This window comes from Echiichthys vipera (genome assembly GCF_963691815.1).
Source record: "Echiichthys vipera genome assembly, chromosome: 21".
Lineage (NCBI taxonomy): Eukaryota > Metazoa > Chordata > Actinopteri > Perciformes > Trachinidae > Echiichthys > Echiichthys vipera.
The window spans coordinates 16,328,871-16,350,934 of record NC_139846.1 but is presented as its reverse complement, the minus strand read 5'-3'; the positions used below and the strand labels follow the sequence as shown (position 1 = coordinate 16,350,934).

Below are 22,064 nucleotides of genomic sequence, written 5' to 3'. Positions count from 1 at the left end.
TGGTACAGCCTTTTTACTTTACTCTTTACTCAAGTAAAATATCAGACTATTTCCTATACCACTGACAGGCAGCACATATACTTGCAATAGTATATTTTGGCTGGAATACAGAGGGGAGAAAAATAAAACATACATGATATCATAAGACTCTTTTGAGTCAAATTTAGAAACTCAATACACAGACAGTTTATCTGTTACTTAGACCTTTCTGAAGCACAGCAGTGCTCATGTGATTGCTCACCAGGGACAGGAATCCGTTTTTCAGAAATCCTGACAAACTGATTAGTTACATTAACAGACTTTAAACAAAAGTGGGATTTGTATGTGATTACATGATAGGGAAAATAAGCATTTTCCTCTCTCTCATTTCTCTGTCATCCTCTCTTTCACATCTCTGGACTCGAGTCTTGAGACAACATTAGCGAAATAAGGAGCCACTCAAATTTTAGGAGGGATATTATAATTGTATGTCACCAACTGCAGAAATGCAGACACTCAGGTAAGAAACTTCTCATGTAGGATATCCTCATGTAAGCCAGATAGAATTTACAAAAGATATCTATTCACAAGTTACTTTTATTTATCAGGATTTCAATACAAGACTGCTAGACATTGTTGCTTCAAGTCAGTTCAGAGAGATGCTGAAATGTGAAGTTGCTATGTCAGCTCAAAGCCTGTGACTTTTAGCATCATTGTAAATGATGGTTGCTGTTTCTGGCATTCACTCTTTTCTTTCTTTCTTATTAAGCCTCACCCTCTTTGTAATGTAGTTAGTGTAAGTTTAAATAAACATGGTATATAACAAGTATTCCCTTCACTTGTCTTTTGATTTTTTAAGTCTGTTTAAAAAAAATCTGGGAGTAAAAATCAATTTTCCTTTTAGTATCTCTTGGATCATTTTTACCTTCATATTTCATTCCTCAGGTCTCTGTTTGTCCCCAAGTGGTCTTCAGATGTGCGTCTAGAAGGGAAGACAGCTATAGTAACGGGGGCCAACGTCGGAATAGGCAAAGAGACAGCGAAAGACCTAGCCGGCAGAGGCAAGCAAACAGAACAACACATTTATTGACAGAGAAAAAGGGGCTATGATGACTTATAAGCTCTTTCTATTATTCTTTACTGCCTCTATGGAAAATGTTTAAAACTGAAGCTAATGATGTGGCTCGAGTATAAAACTGCCAAATTAAATGAAATGCTCACAAATTAACCAATACCAGGGCAGATAACGGAAATTAGAACTATACCTGCCATAGTGTATATATAAACACTGAGACAAGAAAGATGTTTAAAAGTAAGCTCAAAACCACCTTACTTTGTTCAAAATCTCAACATGCATGTACATGCAAGCACCATTAAGAGGTATTAATCTCCGTAGGTGCACGAGTGATTTTGGCATGCAGAGACATGGCAAAAGGAGAGCAAGCTGCTCGTGACATCATGAGGGAGCTTAAGGGAGCCAAGGTAGTCGCCAGGCAACTGGATCTGGCTGACACCAAATCAATATGCCAGTTTGCTGAGAAGATCTACAATAGTGGGTGGCATGTGCACGCACACACACACACACACACACGCACACACACACACACACACACACGCGCAACACAAACACACACAAACACACACACACGCTGCAGAACAGAGAATTAATTTTTCATAGAGTAATGCATGTTACATATATTTTGTTTTCCAGCTGAGAAGACTCTTCACTACCTGATCAACAATGCAGGTGTAGCGATGTGCCCTCACACTGTCACTGTGGATGGATATGAGATGCAGTTTGGAGTCAATCATTTAGGTAAGAGATTTAAATATAGAAAATACACCAGTTTTGGGGAGACGGTCCTTTGGTTAAGTCTGATTAATTCCGTCTTTGAATAAAATAAATCAACTACGCTTTTTGCTGGGCCCCTACCTTTAGTTTATCTGTTTTTCATCACTGAGGGGATGTCCAGTAAGCCAATCTCTAAAGCCTCTGTGTATTCCTTTTAAAGTTGCTTACTTCTTTCTATTTTTTTGATTTAGCTTATTTTCTCTCACTCCTCCTTTCTCTTTACTTCCACTAACTGTCTCCCTCTTCAGGTCATTTCTTTCTGACCTTCCTGTTACTGGACTTGCTGAAGCACTCGGCCCCATCCCGGGTCGTCAACTTGTCGTCAGTAGCTCACAACATGGGCAAGATTCAGTTTGATAACCTGAGCGGGGAGAAAGGCTACCACCCCGCCAAGGCCTACGCACAGAGCAAGCTCGCCAACGTCCTATTTACCAGAGAGTTGGCCAAAAGGACTGAAGGTACTGTAGGGTTTGTGTTTGTGACAGAGAGAGAGAGAGCAACTTTAACTTTCTTTCTATTTCCCTGTGCGTAAAAAATTGATCTACATCTTGCACCAATGTGAGAGTCTCATGCCTTAACCACAACTGCTCTGGGCAAGAACACCAAGAAGAAACTTGTCTGTAAAAACAAACTAACAATGGCTCTGGTCTTTAGGAGTCATCACTACTTATTCATAAAGCTTACACTTAAGGATTGTGACATTAACGTGATGTACTGTATTTTGCACCATGTAATTAGTGTTTGAGGTCATTTGAGGTAGGTGGGATAGCAAAGCAATGTGCCTTTTGGGAAATTGGCATCAACCCATTTGAAATAAATGTTATACCTAAATGAATCCCTTTGCCAACAGCTCTAGGTGTGATGGCTTACTCCGTGGACCCCGGCACAGTGAATACTGAAATAACAAGGCACCTGAGGCTCCCCATTTTGGGCATAACCAAGACATTCAGTTTCCTGCTCAAGACCCCAGCAGAGGGAGCCTACACCTCCATCTACTGCATCGTCACTCCTGAGAACCAGCTGCTCACTGGAGGATATTACAAGTCAGTCTGAAATGCTAGTGTAGTAGCAGCAATAGTCAATTCAATTCAAATTGGCCAATCCAAGCCACCTAACAACCCTCCTAAGAAGTGAATCATCATTCACAACACATATTCAAACAAGCAGATGGCATTGTGTATTTGATGGTGCATAATGTTCAATGTGAAATTGTAGTTGTCACTATTATATTTAGTCACATTTTAAAACATTAATATCACCTATCTGCTGATGATTTATGGGTCAGCAGGACACACCACCAAATGTCTTCTTAGAAGGTGCCAGATGCAAAAATGACAGCTAAGTCTAAAAGCAATCACACCCACCAATAGGCCATGACTATTTTCATAAGATACTCTGTTAAAGTGAATCCATCTAGAGGCTGTTATTCATCATTTATATCGCTTTTTGATTCTGAAACTAAAATGTTGCTTATGCAAAATAGGTTATTAATCTGCCTCCTCTTTCCTTTCCTTTCCCCTCCTTTACTTTCCCTTGCTTTCCTTTCCTTTCCTTTTCATTAATTTCCTTTCCTTTCCTTTCATTTCATTTAATTTATTACCCCCTCCTTTCCTTTCCCCTCCTTTCCTTTCCTTTCCTTTCCTTTCCTTTCCTTACAGGGACTGTGCCAGTGCAGAGACCTGCAGGGCAGGTCAGGATGATGGCACTGCCTTAAAGCTGTGGGCTGTGAGCTGCCACCTGCTCGGCATCCGCTGGAGATAAACTTACATTTAAATATGCTCTACTACTTGCTATGAAGCACTATACATGAGCACATATACCCTTAATACTTTGAAAAGGATGCAGATGCTACATTTACTGGATGCGAAAAATGTGATGTAGGAATTAGACTAAAAATAATGTATGTAGGTACACAAAAAGATACCAACACAAGCCTGTTATCTAAGGAGAAAACTATTGTCCCAGTATTTATGAAAGAGGTCTGCACTCTCTGAATGCCCTTCTAGTTTGTAATAGTGTTTGATTTGTTATGAAGGTTAAGATGCTTATAGGTTGGAGAAAGAAATTAGGGCCAGACCGATATGGGATTGTTGAGGCAGATACCAACATCAATTTTAGAGGAAATGACTCTGCAAGTGTACTCCAGGATTTAGGATGATTTCTAACACAAATAACTTTATTAAAGGAAAGCATTCAAAATGATGGTTGTCTCTTTTTATTGAACCTTTCTCTTTGAAAATGTGTTAGAATATACCTCAGACTATATGTTTTTTCAGATAAGTTTTGAAATAAACATCCCTACAAATGCAATTTTTCATCTATTAGTGGGAGTGGCAACACAGTAAATATATTCATTACATACGATATACTTCCCCTTTTTACATAACTTAAAAAGTCTGTGAACCAACAGCTAATTTATGTCTCCAACTTAACATTAGAGAAAGTGTGGTGATCAAATATTAAAGCATCAAACATACATTTAAGATGAACAGGATGAGAGTAAAGAGTTTTTTCGTGCCCTGTTCCTTTTGTGCTGTTGAATTTTCGTACATGGACACAGGGTCATAAGTCATTGTAAATGCATTTCAGCCTGGGTCATGTTAACTAACTGTCAGATGATGTCATTCACATACACTGCAAACAAGACCATTGAAAGGAGGCTGACTGAGTCACTAAAAAAACAAAATGGTCTGAGCTTTGAGGTATGACACGTGTAATGGAACTGGAGCTGCACTTTTTGAGGGTTACAGTATGGAGCTAGAAATAAAGTGATTGTTTCCACTCAGGTGCTGTTTCAAATGGATGGCTGATATATTTATTTTTCAAATACAATACATTTCAACCCAAGGCCGACTGCGAACGCCTCAGTGAAATTAATCAATCACCCCCATGTTCTGTGATAGTGCAGAAGCTACAGTATTGAGCCTCTCTGACAAGATCTCACTGTGCATGTGTCATACCCCAAAGCTCAGACCTTTTTTCTTGTGACTCAGCCTTCTGTCAAAAGCCTTGACTACAACACACTTTTAGCTGGTACTGCAACAGAAAATAAACCTGAACACATTTAGAATCTGTCTGTCAATTTGTGGGTTTTGAATGCAGTTTTGGTGGATGTGCCACACAAAATGATATTGCAGTCATGAAGGGATGAAAATGTTCTAAATGTAGCAAAGGCCTACATTTAAACTGAAATGGATATTTTTTTAGGTGTGCCTTTTTAAGGTGGCTAAAATATGTTAACATTGCTGCCCCTTCACAGCAGTCCCTTGCTTATCTACTTAATAAGGAAATAGTGTATATAAACAATATTAGCTAATCTTAATAAAAACAAAGTGATTACATCACTGACTATTTCTTGGGCTATTACTATGATACTAGTAGGCTTATATACCTAGGCTACTACAGGCTACTGTAAGTAAGTTATTTAAATTGGTTATGTTTTTATATTTGCTTTTCTGTGGTGTCAGAGTAGTAGCAAAAAACAACAACACTTTAATTCATTTAAATCTTATTTATGGTGCCAAATTATAACAACAAGTTATCTCAAAACAGTTTACATATAGAGTAGGTCTAGACAACACTCTATGACTTATTTATGATTTACAGGGAGCCAACAGACAAACAGACAGCATCAGTGAGGAAGAAAATCTTCCCTTTAAAGCAACATGTAGAATTTGCTCTTGTGCTCCCCCTATAGTTGGGAAACAGTATTTTCTTTGACTACTGCCATAAATGTTGTCATGGTTACATGATCAGGGGATACATGTGCATTTGTTGACAAGCCAGGGATACACCCAATGCAGTCTGCCTTACAGTAGTCGATTTCTGGTTGTTTTTTTGTGCATAGGTGTCGCCCCCTGAAATCCGAAGTTGCATTGTGCCAGTAATAGCGATACAGATTCCATCAGGATATGTCAGATGCGTCAAAACTTAAACTAAACTTATTGCAAGTTGATGAACCATCACGAGGGTCACGGAGCTATATTATGAAGGTTGGAAAAACGACATGGTGTTGCTTTGAACAGACCCAGATTAACGGTGGAATGGTGGAGAGAGAGGGGCGAGAGAGAGAGAGAGGGGGGGGGAGAGAGAGAGAGAGAGAGAGAGAGAGAGAGAGAGAGAGAGAGAGAGAGAGAGAGAGAGAGAGAGAGAGAGAGAGAGAGAGAGAGAGAGACCAAGGGATACAAAGCAACAACATAGTTCACATGCCCTTGACTTTGTTAGTAATGACAGTGCAGATGCTACCCACAGTCTCGGGTCAGTCAGTAACTTCAGTCTCTCTGACAGCAGGGGTCGGCTGCAACTTGCGAATCAATTATGCGTCAGCTCGCTCCTGATTGGCGCAGCCGTGTCATTGTCACGACAAACGCGGCGGGGAGGGGAGAGATGACAAGCACGAAATCCTTTGACGAACTGTTGGGAGGACTGGAGGAGGTAAGATCGTTTCTTGCTAAAGTGGATGACTGGTTCTGAGGTGGGAATCTGTTGCTCTTGAGGAAGAATGAACTGCAGGTAGGAAACAAATACACAACCGGTATTAAAACGGAAAAGGTTCTGTTAGTGGCTCTATTAACAACAGGTATGGTAGTCATTTTAGGGACATTACATTACACTATGCCAGCGGATTTGGCAGAAGATTAGACCTGTGTAAAAAAATGTAATTTGTCACGACTCAGACCACGTTTCTTTGCTTGTAAATTCATTAGTAAATGAGAAAATGTTGAACTATTCACTGTTTATTATTTTGCTGCTGTGAATCTGTCAGTGAGTTTGAACTAAAGATTTTCTTACACTCTTACAGGGAAATAGCTAGGTATTTTTCACATCATATAATCATAATAGAGTAATATAAATACATGTCATGTGCAGGATAGAGGAAACATATGAGCCTAAATGTCAAAATAAAAAAACATTTTAAAAAGTCTAAACTTTTGTTAAAGAGTCACTGTCATGCATTCATGGATCATGTTTAGCATACTTGTTTGTCCCTTTTGTGGGAAATTCCATAATTCTGAATTAAGGTTTATAAATAGGCAAAGTAGATTACCTCCAGCACTATCAGTGGGAATTGGGAACATAACAATTATTATTATTATTATTATCATCATAAAGGAAACTACTATTTTTGCATTTCCTGTGATTGCTGTGTGTTGTTCAGGAGTGTGTGCTGTAACCGCTGGTCATCCGAGGAGAGGTTGGATGAGAAAACAGTCATCATCACTGGAGCCAACACTGGTATTGGAAGAGAAACGGCCAGGGACCTGGCAAGAAGAGGTACTGCTCATTTGTCCAGCTGTATCTCTCTCTTCCCTCTGTCTGAGTCTATTTTTGGCTCCTTCACAATACTGTGTACCTTCCTCTGCATTTCTTTTCTTCTCATTTTCACTGACTTTCAAACTGGGACTTACACATTTCATTCTTTCTCCTGGAATTAAGCACCTCTAATGCTTTGGGTGGTTTAAAGCCATAAAGCGTGATCTTTGACTGCGCCCTCAGTCCTCAGACCTGCCGTCAAAGAATCAAGTTGAATCCTGCTTGTTGCTTAATGTGCTTATGCTGCATGGGTTTTGGTGGGACCATCAGGCTATATCAAGTGATTTTAAAGCCGCAGCATAATTAAACCTATTACATATTCAAAGACCAAAAAAGAGGTCTTGGAATATGTAACAGGAAAAGATGGAAAAAGAGATCACCAAAATGAGCATCTTGCTCAACACTTAACCAGTCCAAGTGAAAGACAAATGGCAGTGATTGAAGACAGACGATGCATTAAGGGGACAGAGGGAGCATTGTGAGGGTCTGCTCCTCTCTGGAGCGAGACAGGCAACAAAGAGAGGTTGGACACACACACAGACACACAGACACAGACACACACACACACGCACACACAGACACACACACACACACACACACACACACACACACACACACACACACACACACACACACACACACACATAGAGAGAGAGCAAGAGAGAGAGAGATGCAGAGTGACTAATATAAAAAGTGTTTTTCCATTTACTTAAAAGGCTCACCATGGAATCTACCTCCACTTTGGTTTATTCAAGTGAGTGCGTGTGTCTTTTATTTGTTAAATACAAAGGCTGCCAGGAACCTTTTTTAGTCCAATAATGCAGGCTATGTTAACCGTTTCTTTTTTGTAAAATCAAATGAATATAAATGCACAACAATAAGAGAAATGATAAGTGATAAAAGAAAGACAGGACGAAAAGAATCATCACTGCCAGAGGAAAATAATAATCCTGTGGTCCTTCCTTCTAGGGAATTCACTATATCACCTTTCAGTAAATGGGATTATGTAATAACACGATGACAAGATGATTCGATTTGTGAGGATTCATAGCAGGAGGTGGATCCTTGGGGTACTGTGTCAGGACAACCAAACTGAATCTCAACCCCTCTAATCATTTGTTTTGGTCATAACTTTATTTTACCATGGTGACAAAGTGGAATATGCATTGAATCTGAAACACTGTGTAAACAATGTGTAATAATGTGTGGTAGATCTTTGTCGTGGTACAGCCTGATCACAATTGTTCTGTGGTTTGTATCCTTTCATCTACTGGCTTGACCTTAATGAGTTGATTCTGAGAGCCATAACAAGAGCTCAAATGACAAAACGGGGTTCAGTTCTGGGGCGGTTCTAGGAGGGAACTTAACTGTGGAAAATATTTTTCATCCTGGCTATAATGTTACCGTCTTTTATTGGCTGTAGCGATGTCCACTTTAAAGCTAAAATGATATGAATCAAAATATATTGGTAATATATGAAACTAGATAACCTAAGAACTCAATTTGTACCACGTCGTACCAGCTTGTTGTGAAGCTGGTAAATAACCCTCAAAAGATAGACTACATTTTGGTGAGGGTCTCTTGATCTCTGACCTCCAGAAATCTTGATTAAACTGGGTTATATGGGTATGCACGAGTCTCCCTTGACAGACATGCCTACTTTATGCTAATCCCCTGGTGGCAGGGGGGGGGGGGGGTCTTAAGAAAACTATTTATCAAATCTGTGTAAGAAATCACATCAACCAAAAAAGAGTTGCTGTAACAACTTATGAGATATCATTGATACAGCCATCATAGACTTCCATCATGATCCTAATAGTTCTAAGTCCTTATGTACACTCTAAACATTCAACATTTGAATAGGCGCCTAACCAAAATATTTGTATTACCTTAGGTTTCCAGCTTTCAGATGATGTTTTCCACTTCTATGTGGTTTCTACTTTTGACCTGCTAGCTACTACTATTTGTGCTTAAATATAGTGTAATGAAATGCTTTAAATCAAGATTTCTTTGTTTCCCTGGCACAATAGGGGAAACAATTAACAACAAAGTGACAAAATACAAAATAAACACAAAAATAAAACATCAGTATTGGCAGCCGGTGCATTCCTAGTGAAACAATGTATGATACAAAGCCAGATTATTCATTGTTTTCACAGACTGGAATGTAACAGTTTCTTAACAATCTTTAACTTGACACAGTATAACGTTCCATTCTCACTGTTTGTTTACTATCTAATTTCAATAAGTGAACTTGGCTACCAGGGAAATGTGGGAACAATTGGGTTTTCCCACATGGGATCAGCAGGGGGGAACAAAGACACTGTGATGGGATAGAGACGCTACGCTCCCACTGATTAATGGCTCTCCTCTTCCATAATTGGTGGGCAGAGCAGCTATTTTGTGTGTGTGTGTGTGTGTGTGTGTGTCTGTGTGTGTGTTTGCATGAGTTGCCTCTCTATTTATTAGTTTGTGTGTATGTGTGTGTCCCCAAAGTCCCTTTTCTGCGCTCATTAAGAAGAATGCGTCGCAATTTGCGTCAGAGGCGAATGAGAATGACACAGTTGAGAGGGTCTTGTGTTTGTGTGCGAGGAGCAGGTGGCTAAATGAGATGCTGAATGAGGAGTTACAGAACATTAGAGGATGATCAAAAGTAAGAGAGATTTATGTGCTTCTTTCACGGTTTATGGGGAAACTTTGGAGTCCTGTAAATGAGCAAAGCCTTTGTAGTTTTGATTTTGGAAACTTTGAAGGATTTAAACCGCTTCTGTGCAGAATATTTGCCTTAATATATCCCTGTCAAGTTTATATTGAGCTATAATACTGTATAATGAATAAAAAAATAACTTTTAGTGACAAGAGTTCATAGTCAATTCCAGCATTTGCCCATCCATCCAACTTAAAGTTTCAGGTCCCCCTGAACTGTGTTTCTTCAGACTGTGGGAGGAAAGTAGTGCGGAAAGGAGAGAACATGACATTCTTATCATAAGTTGTGACCTTGGCCCTTGTTTTTCAGGTGCACGCATCATCATGGCATGCAGAGACCTGGAGAGGGCAGAGGAGACCCAGAAAGACATTTTGGAAGACACAGGAAATGAGAATGTGGTCATCAGGAAACTGGATCTCTCTGACACCAAGTCCATCCGGTTGTTTGCTGAATTAATCAACAGAGGTAGGAAAATCACCCTTAATCTCTTTATAAATGGACTGATTTGTGTTTCAATCTTGGCCTTCCCCTGCCCATGTGTCTGTGAGTCACACTGGAATATCTCCTGATTTTTAAGATATCACTTTGCATAGCAGCTCTACCACCATTGATACACTTGCACATGTGTTAATGAGAACCAAACTGTAAAAGTGCTATGTAAATACAAGCCACTTACTAAACATCCACTGCATTTATGCCATTGAATTAACAAATGATTACTAACCCTCCCTTATCTTTTTGTTGTTTATTTCCAGAGGAGAAACAAGTGAATATCCTGATAAACAATGCAGGTGTAATGATGTGTCCCTACTCCAAGACTGTGGACGGGTTTGAAATGCAGCTAGGTGTCAATCATTTAGGTGAGTTTTACTGGAAGTTGTAGTCTGTAACTGGATTTTAAATTTCATCTTAATGTAAACACACACTTTACACACCTTATTCGTTTTGGCGTTACAATCCAGATAATGACAGGAGGGATTTTCCAAATAAAGAAGGTTAAAATATTTTAATCCAGATTAGGCGGTATTAACAAGCAGTACAACACACGGCCATCATGTCAGCCAAGACAATGATCCAGAATTACTGTTTTCTTCAAGCTGTCAGTGTTTTCCACATCTTGAGCCATGGCTTCCTCCGAAATGATCTTTTCCTCTGTGGTATTTTTGTCACAGGCTGAGAGGCAGAAGAACAGTCTGTGCTCACCCACACACACATGCAAATACAGTCAGTCACACATAAGCACACACATGCATATATACATTCACAGACATCCTTTTCATGTCCACAGGTTAGGTCAACAGTAGAACAGGAAATAGAGAACAATAGTAAGGAAAGCAAAAATACTGAATGTGTACTCTCAAGTGTCCTTCATAGAGTTCAAATGTTTGGGACAGCAGTGTATTTGTCGCTGAACAGAAATCAATGTTACAGTCATTTGTTGGTGGGATTATAAGAAACATGACTTACTGAGCTACCATGTATGCCATTAAACTTGCACAGAGAGTGAGTGAGCTACAGTAGGACAAGTGATTGAAAGAGAGAGAGTCTCACAAAAAAGGACAAAGACCACCACAGAGGAAGACACAGGAGACAGAGGCGCACCCTGGCCCTTCATAGCAACAGTCAACTCAATTCAATTTAACTTTATTTATAGTGCCAAATCATAACAAAAGTTATCTAAAGACACTTTACATAAAGAGTAGGTCAAGACCACATTCATGACTTATTTATAATTAACAGAGACCCAACAATTCCCCCATGAGCAGCAACAAGTCGCACTATCTAATAATAATGATAACAATTATTATTATTATTATAGTTATTTTAAACCAAATTCCTGTCCAGTCCTGTGAAAATAAAAATGATTTGAGTGTTAGTGATAAAGAATATTGCTGCGATTTAAAAAGTGTATATAAAGAGAACTGCAAAAACACAACACACGCCAAAAGACCAGTGATACTGCTATTTCTCTACATAGGAAACACAACAACATTATAAGGGGTCGAGATGGCATCTTGCTGGCACAGTCAGTGGAGATGTGTCACAGAGTGGTACAGTTCTCTTACCTCTATAGCAGCTCCAGTGTCTTATGTGCTGCTTTTCTGGCAGTATGACACCTTTAAATTTGAGTGGATGAACAGCAATATGCATTTGGCTATTTAAGTTTAAAAAAACCCAATCAATTAAAGTGTGATGTACTGTAGGGGCGTTTGTTTTGGCACATCATCCTGAAAGTTTGTCTTGTGACTTTTCCAGGTCACTTTCTGTTGACTTACCTGCTGCTGGACCTCATCAAGCGTTCGGCTCCTGCCCGTGTTGTTGTCGTAGCATCGGTGGCCCACACGTGGACCGGGCTTCGACTGGATGACATCAACAGTGAGAGGAGTTACGATACAATGAAGGCCTATGGGCAGAGCAAGCTGGCTAATGTACTTTTTGCACGCTCACTTGCCAAAAGGTTACAAGGTGAGGTGACATGGTACATGCTTAAGCATACGTCCCAAGGGATGGAAGAAATCTAAAAATAACTTAATTACACATTTGGCTTTAAATTAGATCCACAAATTTGTATTGTATCTTATGTTAAAGAGTCTACAAGGGTCTTGCTGATTGTCTTTTTTCATTCTGTGTGCAGCAGTTACATATGACCTTCACTGGAAATGAGCCATATTCTTGTCTCCATCCATGGTTCTTTATATGGCTTATAATGGAAAATAACTAAAAAGATTATTATGACAACCAAACAGTGAAATGGTTGATTCCCTAGATCTGGAGTATAGCTATCAAAAATCAGTCCATTAGGATTTTAACTCAGAAACAAGCAGAAGATATGATAAGAAGACAGATAGTACAGTATGTTGAAAGAAAATCATAGTATAGTATAGCATGTTGAAAGACAATTATATAGTATTTTGGAAAAAATAGTCAGTCAAAATAGTATGTTGACAAAAAGTCATTGTCTAGTATCTCACAAAAAGCCATACTATAGCATGTTGAAAAGTCTTAGTGTAGTATGTGGGAAAAAGTCTTAGTATAGTATGTGGAAAAAAAGTCATAGTATAGTATGTCGATATAGTCAATCTTATGTTTCAAACAAAATCATATATCTCACAGATATAGGTGTAACATTTATGCAGAATCATAGTTATAGTCGTAAATGTTAATAACACGGACATACTTGTTTACATGTGTTATGATGAATAAGACATTATGTGTTGCTGACTGCATAGGTGCCTGTGTTCATGTTGCAGGTACAGGGGTGAGCGTGTTCTCTCTGCACCCGGGGGTGGTGCAGTCCGACCTGTGGAGGCACCAGCATCAGTGTATCCAGGTGGCAGTGAAGATCTTCAGGATTTTCACCAAGACAACACTGGAGGGAGCACAGACCACCATATACTGTGCTGTGGAGCCTGGCCTGGACAGCCAGAATGGAGGCTACTTCAGGTACACACAGTATTTCAGCCCAACTACAGTTGATTACAAAAGAGATTTCACAGTGCAGACATCACGCTGCTCAGTATTACTACCCGCTGACTAGCAAAAGGACACTGCTGTATGTAGGCAAAGGGTTGACGGTTTTTATTCTGATCCACACAATCAAGCATACAGTGTGTAATAGTCATTCTCTGTCCCTGACAGTGATTGCGCTCCTGCAAGATGCTCAAGGGCGGCTTCTGATGATGACTTGGCCCAAAAATTGTGGGATATCAGCTGCAACATGCTTGGCATCACCTGGCAGTGAACGATGGCACATTAACTGTGCAGTGAAGGACATTGTATGCTGTGTTTCACCTTTAAACAGCACTTTTACACACTTTTATAGAGGCATTAATGTTACTGTTGTGAAACAGGTGTATTTTATGACTCAAAGTACAGTACAGTCCAAACGTAAATGGATCACTACGAAAAAGCTTTTTTATTTTGTAAAATTTCAAAATCATATCCAACATTTTAGTCAAATTGTATTAATCAAATGTAATTGCATGATAAAACTGTCTTTTTACTGTTATTTTACTAACACATGTGGGCATTCTTTGTGTAGTCAGTTTTGTAAAGTGCAGATGTTGTTTTATATCGTGGGCTTGTAAGGATGTTCGCTTGTAAGGACGTTAACCAGTATAGTCTTGCTTCGGATGAAAGATAACTCTCTTACATGCCCCTTTCAAACTTTCACTTACAGTGTGGCCCAGGGATCGTTTTTGACACTGATGTTAAAAAAAACGTCTCTAAACTGCCTCCAAAAGCCCTTTTACACATTAACATTTGAATGAAATACTGTACATCAATGCACACGTATAGTATTGTGGTTGATATCTAAAAATATATGAAGTGGGTCCTTCTGCTTTTGTAGTATTAAAGTATCAAATTTGACATGTATTGACCAGTAAAACATGAGCCGCTGGTCTTAAATGTATTGAACTGTTTCATTGAACAGCCCTGTTATCTTGTACCTTGTAATGTAATCTGCAGTTTCAGATGCCTTCCTTTTAACTGAGAAAGGAAAAAGGTAGAATTATGTTAATGTCAATATGTACGTAATGACGTGTACGTAAAAATGAAACCTGACTTTCAGTAAAAGTTACTGTTAACATGCATTCTGAGCGTATGTAATTAATATTAGGCTGTTAGGTTGACCTTTTTCAGATGCAGTAATGTGACACAGGGATACATGTTTCATTTGAGAGTTAAAAACAATTGGGTAAGTCCAGTGCATTAATAATGAGTGAATTGAGGGTCTTAAAGTCTGAGTCTAGTGATGAATGGAATGCTGGACTCCTGAGGCCTATTTGCAAAATACTGTTTAGTATCATTCCCTGTTTTGCCAATCGATTGAGGCTCCGGTAATGGAACAGTACTGGTTGCAGCACATGTACTTGTCTTTTGCTGGACATGAGCATTGCTGTAATGTGGGATTTGTTACACTGTAGAATCCATGTCATTGTGGAACAAATAAAGAGAAAATGCCACATTTCTATTTAGAAATCTTAATCTAAATCACATGATGGAGTATTTAAGACCAAAGGAATGTGGCATGAGCGAGGGGAGAGTTTCTGACCAGTGCTCCCTCAAAGCGACGTGTGTATTATGATGTAGCTGTATAATTACACCCACCAAACACCAATATTCCATCAGTCAGCTGTAAATTTATTCTATGTTGAAAAACCCTCTTACTTTATTCTAATAAACTGACAGTAAGACATTCCTAGTTGCTTCACCATATTGAATTTCATTTTTTCTTTGTAGTAAGAAACAAAGTGAGTCTGGATTGTTGGTTATTGACACCCCCTGTGTCAGTACTGAACCCACTGCTACTCTGCACAAACATACACTACTAATATTTTTTTTCTCATGTAAGCACAAGAAGAGTAAACAGTGCCAAATGTTTCAAATAAAACATTATTGACCATTTCAATATTGCTGGATACAGTTTACACTGTTATAACTGCCACTTTATTCTCATTTACTTACTTTACTAGTAGCATTATAGATAAATAATAATAATAAGCACTATTTAAGATTAGGCTACTGCTGCATACTGTCTACACTGCCGGGTAGCCTACTGTTTATTGTCTGTTAGTACTTTACTGGAACTTTATTGCTATTTCTAACCTATTTGTAGCCTACTTGCTATAGCATTATATTTTTTTAAAACATTGTTTATATTATTTCTATTATAATAGCACCAATACAGAGGCTGCAATCTCAATCTCGTTGTATATAACAAATCATGTATTACATTATTCTATTCTATGCCATGTGTTGTTAAAGTAATTTCAGTGGGTATTTCTTCTAAAAAGAATCCAGGTCTTGAGTAAAAAAAAAAAAAAGAGTTGGAATAAACCCAATATTGTGAAGAAAGTCAGTAAAGTGGGGCGGCGGTAGCTCAGTCCATAGGTGACTTGGCTGGGAACCGTAGGGTCGCTGGTTCAAGTCCCTGTGTGGACCATGTATGGAGTGTGGACTGGTGGCTGGAGAGGTGCCAATTCATCTCCTGGGCACTGCCAAGGTGCTGTTGAGCAAGGCACCGAACCCCCAACTGCTCGGGAACTGGCAGCCCCCTCGCTCTAACATCTCTCCTTAATTGCATGTATATAGGTCCTGTCTGTGCATATGTGTGATTTCGGGCCTGTGTGTGTAACACGATTAATAATAAGAGAGAATAAAGTAATTCTTCTTCTTCTTCTTCTAAAAATGATGCCACTGTTGCCGGCTCTGTCTAAAAGCCTCCCAGCCTGTAGATGGCACTGTGGACAAAAATGGAAGCTGAAAAAAAAAGAGAGCTAAAGGTCATGCGCATGCGCGTGTAAAGTCTACGTCAGCTTTTCTCTTCCAACAAGCTGCTCAGAAGCTACGTGGCCCTCACTCTTCTGACTATCTTCTCGTCCGACACGACGGTAGAAACAGGTAAGCTAAGTGCTATTCTGTTAAGTATTATTTATTTTTTTAACATTATGTTGACCCAACAACTGGTGTTACGTATATTGCAACATACTGGTTATTATTTGATGTAGAAAAAAAGAGAATACATACAGTATACTAAGTAATAACGCCGTGACGGTCACGAAAGGCTCAGGCTGCGGAAGTCAACGTCAGCACTCAAAACTGCCCAAGCTTTAGCATTAATTTAGTTTTTGTTTCTGTCTGCAGCTGAACACCATGGATCAGGTAATGCAGTTTGTTGAGCCCAGCCGGCAGTTCGTCAAAGACTCCATAAGGCTCGTAAAGAGATGCACAAAACCCGACAGAAAAGGTAGGTTCATGTTGGCAGCAGCTATCAAGGCGCAGATTTGTAATCTGAGTGTTTGATTCATCTCCACAAAGTGATTTTTGTTGTTGTTGTATTTGGACTTATTAGTATTATTGCCCTCCCTCAGAATTCCAGAAGATTGCCATGGCTACAGCGATTGGGTTTGCCATCATGGGTTTCATCGGTTTCTTCGTCAAACTCATTCACATTCCCATCAACAACATCATTGTGTAAGTCGCACTAATATTATTCACGTGGTTATTGTATCATATAATTGGTTACATCGTTTCAAGATTGTTTTGTTCAACAAGTAATGGGTTAAAAGTGCTTCGAGTAGTAACAAGAACAGTGAAGAGGGAGAGCTTGATTGAAATATTCAGTTGTCTCAGTGATTGATGACTCTACCTTTTCATGATCAGCATCGACTCACTGCAGATGTAAATGGCTCAAATGACGCATGTAGGAATCCCCTGTGGTCAGTACTGTAGTGTCTTACTCTAAATTTAACTATGTTAAACAAACTATTAATCAGCTATTTGGGTCAGTTGGGAATTTTATTGCTTTCCAGCAGCTGACCATGTCTCGATCATTATATCACAGCACGGTCATAAAAACACTTTCTTTGAATTCTGAACTATTTGTAATCTAATATTGGTTTGAAAAATGCGTTTTTAAATAATTTAAATGTATTACCGAAGTTGAAATGGGCTCTTTAATTTAGGTCTCCATTCAAGTGCCTTTTAATATACCATAATATTTAAAAATTACTAAACCATGGTCCCAAAATGGCATCATATTTTTGAGCCCTAATAAAACTACTCTAAATATTAGTTATGTTTAAGTTTTCAGCCAGAATGAGATGGTGGAAAAGCATTTAAGTATTGATGATCAGAAAGGACAGTGATTCGTTCTATAAACACTCAAGTATATAATTAACATGAACATGTTACATTTATTACATTATTAATAGCATTAACTAATTTAAGGACCAAAAGTTATTTACGCTCAATAGGTATCACTGCTAACAATGTAGTCATTTTTCATTAGTTATGAGTTGGGCTGTTACATTTTAACACTACACAAAAGATTTAGGAGTGAAAACGCAGTCACACTGGTAGCATTCATGATTTTATTTTTGTGCACAGTGGGGTATAACATTCAAACACCATTCATGTAGGCTGTTATCTTGGAAGTCAGAATATACTATATCCTAAAGTGCTGAAGTTGGATTGTCTGAAAGTTGTGGTACAATGCTAAGAGCTACTGATTTCGTACAGGGTAATTGTATTGTGGCTTTCTTAAAGCTGTGATTAAGTGGTTTGCCATGTCATTCAGTCCAAATATTCCTGTAAAATGTTTTATTTAATGTCCCATTTTGCTTTCTCCAATCACTAACACTGTCTTTGTTTACTTTCCATCCAGTGGGGGTTAAATCCTGGTCAAGAAAACACACAAACTTCAAAACCTGGGGACAAGCGACGGTGGTGCTAAGTGTTATTGGGCTGGTGTGATTGGAGACTGAAGAGATGGCATTTTTACATTCTGTGCACAACATTTATATTTCAATGTGTAAATAAAACAAATGGAAACCCACAGACTGTTTGGTCCTGTCTATTCAAATAGCCTTATCACCACTACAACATGTATGAAACAGTTTGATTTTTACGTTTCCCGTCCTTCAGAAATACAATACAACTTATCAAAAGGCACAAATAATTTAAAGCTGGGTGTACAGTATTTTCCACAGTAGAGTAGTCAGTCAGTGTGGAACAGGAGCACTGATGTCAAAGGCACAGTGTAGGCTGTGATGTAAAATAGATGCTCACATTTAAAGGAAGATGTACTTGAGATATGGCAAAGTATAATATTTCAGTCTTTCTCAAAAGTTCCTAACTTCACACTGTTTTAATGAAGGGAAACATGTTGCTATGGAATAAGGCATGGATTGTGGTCATACTGTATATGGTGCATATTCATAATACTACCCTATGGTTCATTTTTTTTTTTTAACCCTATAGTATAGTTAGATGTTGCATAAAACCTATTGCAAGTGTTCAAAGACTAGAGTCAATTTTGTTGACAAAGAAGGCCATTATGTTTAAAAAACCTTAAACTACTAATTGGCTATTTGGGTCAGTTGGGAATTTTATTACATTCCAGCAGCTGACCATGTTTCGATCATTATATCCCAGCACGGTCATAGACACACTAAGTGAGATTTTTGGCCACATGTAAGGCTTTCATCTTTTTCCTTATGTTACTTAATGCTGTACAAAACATAAGACAAGTCAGTTCTCATAGCCTTGCTGTAGCAAAGTATTTACATGATCTGATCAGTCAAATGCTGTCTGAGAAGAAGGATTTTTTTTGGTCATTCCCCAACCTTACGGATGCCCATGCTCCAGAGCAGAGGCTGGTCTGTTGTCACGGTTACAGGCTTCTTGGCGTTTCCAGGGGCAACAGGTTCATAGGTGTTAGAGGTGCTGACTAGCTTCCCAAACTGTAGGAGCTGGTTATCTGGACAGAGGAGACAGGCACATGATTAAATGCAGCAGTAATAAGGGCCTACTGAATGATACCACACTTAATGGCTACTTTAAATAGTCTAGTTTAATTAGTCATTAGGTTAAAGTAGGTAATTGGTTTCCAATGTGACTTGTTATTTTAAAATCATGCACACAGCCTTTTGACCTGTTATTTGTATATTAATAGTGCAGCTGTATGCAAAAGCTTTGGAAGAGAGGATGCGGTCTGGAGCAGTTTGTGTCCCTGTGTAACTGAGGAGAGGCGGTCCACATGACTTTGAATTATGTCTGAGCAAAGACATTTGGACCTAGCAAAGCGAACTGAGGCCAAGCGGTTCACAGCCAACACCACACATATTCACAAGGCTATTATGCTAGGGTCACTGAGCATACTCCAACTTTGTGGTTACTGAAGTGCTAACAAATCTTCTCAGAGATTCCTTCTGCTGCCACTAACAGGAAAGGTGATGAGTCACGGGACAGCCTTCACGAGAGGTATATTTTAGATAAAGAAGATGGAATATTTTGATACATTTTTCAACCGCCTGAGAAGCACTGATATGTGCTTTACCAGAACTGACATATCTAGTTCTTGACATTTTCACTTTCAAGACCTAAAGCCTTGAGATTAAATTATACAAGTAGTTGGAGAGAATCTATCTCTCAGAGAGAGTTTTTATTTCAGAATTACATTTTCTTTGTGTTCTACTGGTGCTGTCTCCAGACAAAGGGACATACTCGGTTCCCTCACAGTTAAACAAATTCAAGATGACAAACAGATGTGGTGATTTACTTTTTATAAAGCTGAATACAACAGTGTGCATGATCCAAAAGTTGAACTGAAAGTGATTAGATTGAACTGAATCACTCACACATGAAGGACACCTAGTCAACACTGACATCAAGTGGTCTTACTAGGAAGCTCAGTAGTATCTGCAGTGAAGGGGCATCTTTTACCACTATGAGACAATCAGTGGTCAAGAGTTTGCCAGTTACCTGACTCTAACCATGCTTTGTAATATAAAAATGGCCTCTAAACAACTTCACAAATAGCTGTAACTTAAGTTAATATAGCAAATTATTTATTTTTTTTGTGAGGAATTTAGTCATACTAAAATAATTAATCATTAAGTATATAATAACAATTGACAGTGCTCCAACAGGCCCATTAATAGAAATCTGTCACTTTTCCCATTAACAGTTACATTTATTTATGCAACATTTTGCTCTGAATCTGCGAAGCTGACAAACACCTCGAGAGTGGAGCTGTTGGATCATGTATAATGTGAAAAGGGCAAACTCACCTCAGGAGATTTACACCTGGGGGCTCTTTATTATTCATTCACTATTATTGTCACATATGCAGCAAATTAAATAGTAAAACGTTCCTCCCCTACAGGTCAGAAAAGTCTGGCTTTTACAATGTTCACATTTTGTTCACAGAGGAGACAAAGAGGTTCTACAGTGGCTTTTAGCTCCAATTCAAACATTTCTTTTGAAAAGTTTTCCCCTATTTATGTCTCAGCACTGCCATAAGCCGAGTCACTTTTTTATTTTTGAGCTCCAAAGCACTTTGTCGCTCACCTCTCTCACCCCTGGCTACAATGAGCATTGAATTCTTCTTTTTTTAGCAATGTTTATCTAATTATCTGGCTTGCTGCTTGGTGTCAGTAAGATAATGTGAGTTGGGGAATAAGCACTCTAAGTGGCACAAACCACAGCTGTAAGTAGGTGGGCCGGATAATGTTTTGTTTATACCTGTCACTCATCTCCTCTCCATTAATAACTCTTATTCTTATTTGAGGGAATAGAATTTTCATCTGCTCTTCTGAGTAATTCGTGCCTGTAATGGATGACCTTAAAAAGGCACAAATGTGTAACTTTTGCATGCATTTATTGTCATGTTTGTGACGTTATTTAATCTGACTGTTAGATGGTCGATCTTAACCGTACAGCAACAACATATTACATATTATCATTAAGTAAAGTTACATCATACAGATAGACAATAGAAATAATAACAATACAGACTTAATCTGATTTCACAACATAAGATAATTGCTTTTCAAACAGTCCTACATACAGATTTTATAAAATATATACAGTATAACTTGTTTTGTTTTCAGCATACACACAGTAAAGTCCGCTTTCATAAACTTTGACTCAGAGCTCAAAGGCATTCCTAAAGCAAAAGTTTAAATCATTAAGCTGCAAGTTCGGGAGTATCTGAAGATTGTTTTTCCCCTCAGTCTCAGAACATGTTGGTGCTGCAGCAACTGCATGTGGTGCATCTTTAGTACAAAATATCTTAGATTACACTATGTTTTTGAGGGCTTTGTATATTTTGACAAAATTCAATTTTTGGTCGTAGAAACACTGCTTTTCTATATATAGAAAGAGACACAAACGACATCCTGTTGTGTAGAATAAGGGGACTAATTAATCATACAACTTGATTTAGAAAATGCTACGCCCTGAATATCACACTGTACAGTATATTGCACTCTATAAGCCCAAACCAACACCTTACAATTGTACTGTTTCAAAATCCTCTAAAAGAGACAAAGGAAAAAAATATAGAATTTTATCAACATGGAAAAATAATTATGTGCAATCACTTCCTGTCAAGGCGAAAATGAAAACAATTACACAAAGGAACAAAGACAAGAGAGAATGAAACAAATCATTTGTCCATAGGCGCCTGTACACACATCAAACAGGGACAAAGAGAACCTTTTCTGCTTCAAAGACTTTCAATCAAGCACAGTATTAGACCAGTTTGACTCAGGCCGAGGAAGAAAACAAGCTGTATGTGATGTTAGAGTGCTTAATAATTGAGTGAACACAGGGCTACAGTCATTATGCTATGCATGTATGAGAACAATGTCTGACTGTGTTAAAGTGCTGGCCTGAAGTTTTCACCCTGCAGGGCAATGTGTT

The 22,064-nt window shown here is 38.6% G+C and overlaps 4 protein-coding genes across 5 annotated transcripts in view; 3 read left to right on the top strand and 1 right to left on the bottom strand.

Moving 5' to 3' along the window:
• Positions 1-378: 378 nt before the first annotated feature.
• LOC310963257 (retinol dehydrogenase 11) lies at positions 379-3,932 on the top strand. The gene is made up of 7 exons (XM_083935980.1): positions 379-499; positions 925-1,040; positions 1,376-1,531; positions 1,691-1,795; positions 2,080-2,289; positions 2,682-2,874; positions 3,490-3,932. Exons 1-7 carry the CDS (start codon positions 468-470, stop codon positions 3,590-3,592), a joined length of 915 nt encoding a protein of 304 aa, XP_083792106.1. The 5' UTR covers positions 379-467; the 3' UTR covers positions 3,593-3,932.
• A 2,400-nt stretch (positions 3,933-6,332) lies between these two features.
• Positions 6,333-13,593, top strand: LOC310963535 (retinol dehydrogenase 12; the record flags this gene model as incomplete). The annotated part of the gene is made up of 7 exons (XM_083936399.1): positions 6,333-6,343; positions 6,990-7,105; positions 10,161-10,316; positions 10,607-10,711; positions 12,108-12,317; positions 13,103-13,295; positions 13,491-13,593. 7 exons carry the CDS (start codon positions 6,333-6,335, stop codon positions 13,591-13,593), a joined length of 894 nt encoding a protein of 297 aa, XP_083792525.1.
• A 2,578-nt stretch (positions 13,594-16,171) lies between these two features.
• sec61g (SEC61 translocon subunit gamma) lies at positions 16,172-18,197 on the top strand (the record flags this gene model as incomplete). 2 transcript variants are annotated; one of them, XM_083936588.1, is made up of 3 exons in its annotated part: positions 16,172-16,256; positions 16,500-16,602; positions 16,727-16,833. In XM_083936588.1, the coding sequence occupies exons 2-3, from the start codon at positions 16,509-16,511 to the stop codon at positions 16,831-16,833; spliced, it is 201 nt and encodes a 66-aa protein (XP_083792714.1). In that variant the 5' UTR covers positions 16,172-16,256; positions 16,500-16,508. The 2 variants fall into 2 exon arrangements, 1 of the variants encoding a protein (XP_083792714.1); XR_014593700.1 differs by lacking the exon at positions 16,172-16,256 and adding an exon at positions 18,022-18,197 and having other exon boundaries at positions 16,564-16,602; positions 16,727-16,829.
• Positions 18,198-18,347: 150 nt separating this feature from the next.
• The window catches only part of tpk1 (thiamin pyrophosphokinase 1), a 59,382-nt gene continuing 55,665 nt past the window's right edge, over positions 18,348-22,064 (bottom strand). Inside the window, exon 9 of the mRNA XM_083936586.1 lies at positions 18,348-19,116. Within this exon, the coding sequence (XP_083792712.1) occupies positions 18,971-19,116 (146 nt within the window). The 3' untranslated portion in view covers positions 18,348-18,970. The remainder of the gene's footprint in view (positions 19,117-22,064) is intronic.

What these genes read in the sequence shown, in the direction of transcription:
- LOC310963257 (XM_083935980.1), top strand. Translation starts at nt 468, where the DNA reads ATGTCACCAACTGCAGAAATGCAGACACTCAG. An exon ending in TGCTGAGAAGATCTACAATA is followed by an intron (nt 1,532 to 1,690) that starts GTGGGTGGCATG and finishes TTTGTTTTCCAG; the next exon opens with CTGAGAAGACTCTTCACTAC. An exon ending in GTTTGGAGTCAATCATTTAG is followed by an intron (nt 1,796 to 2,079) that starts GTAAGAGATTTA and finishes CTCCCTCTTCAG; the next exon opens with GTCATTTCTTTCTGACCTTC.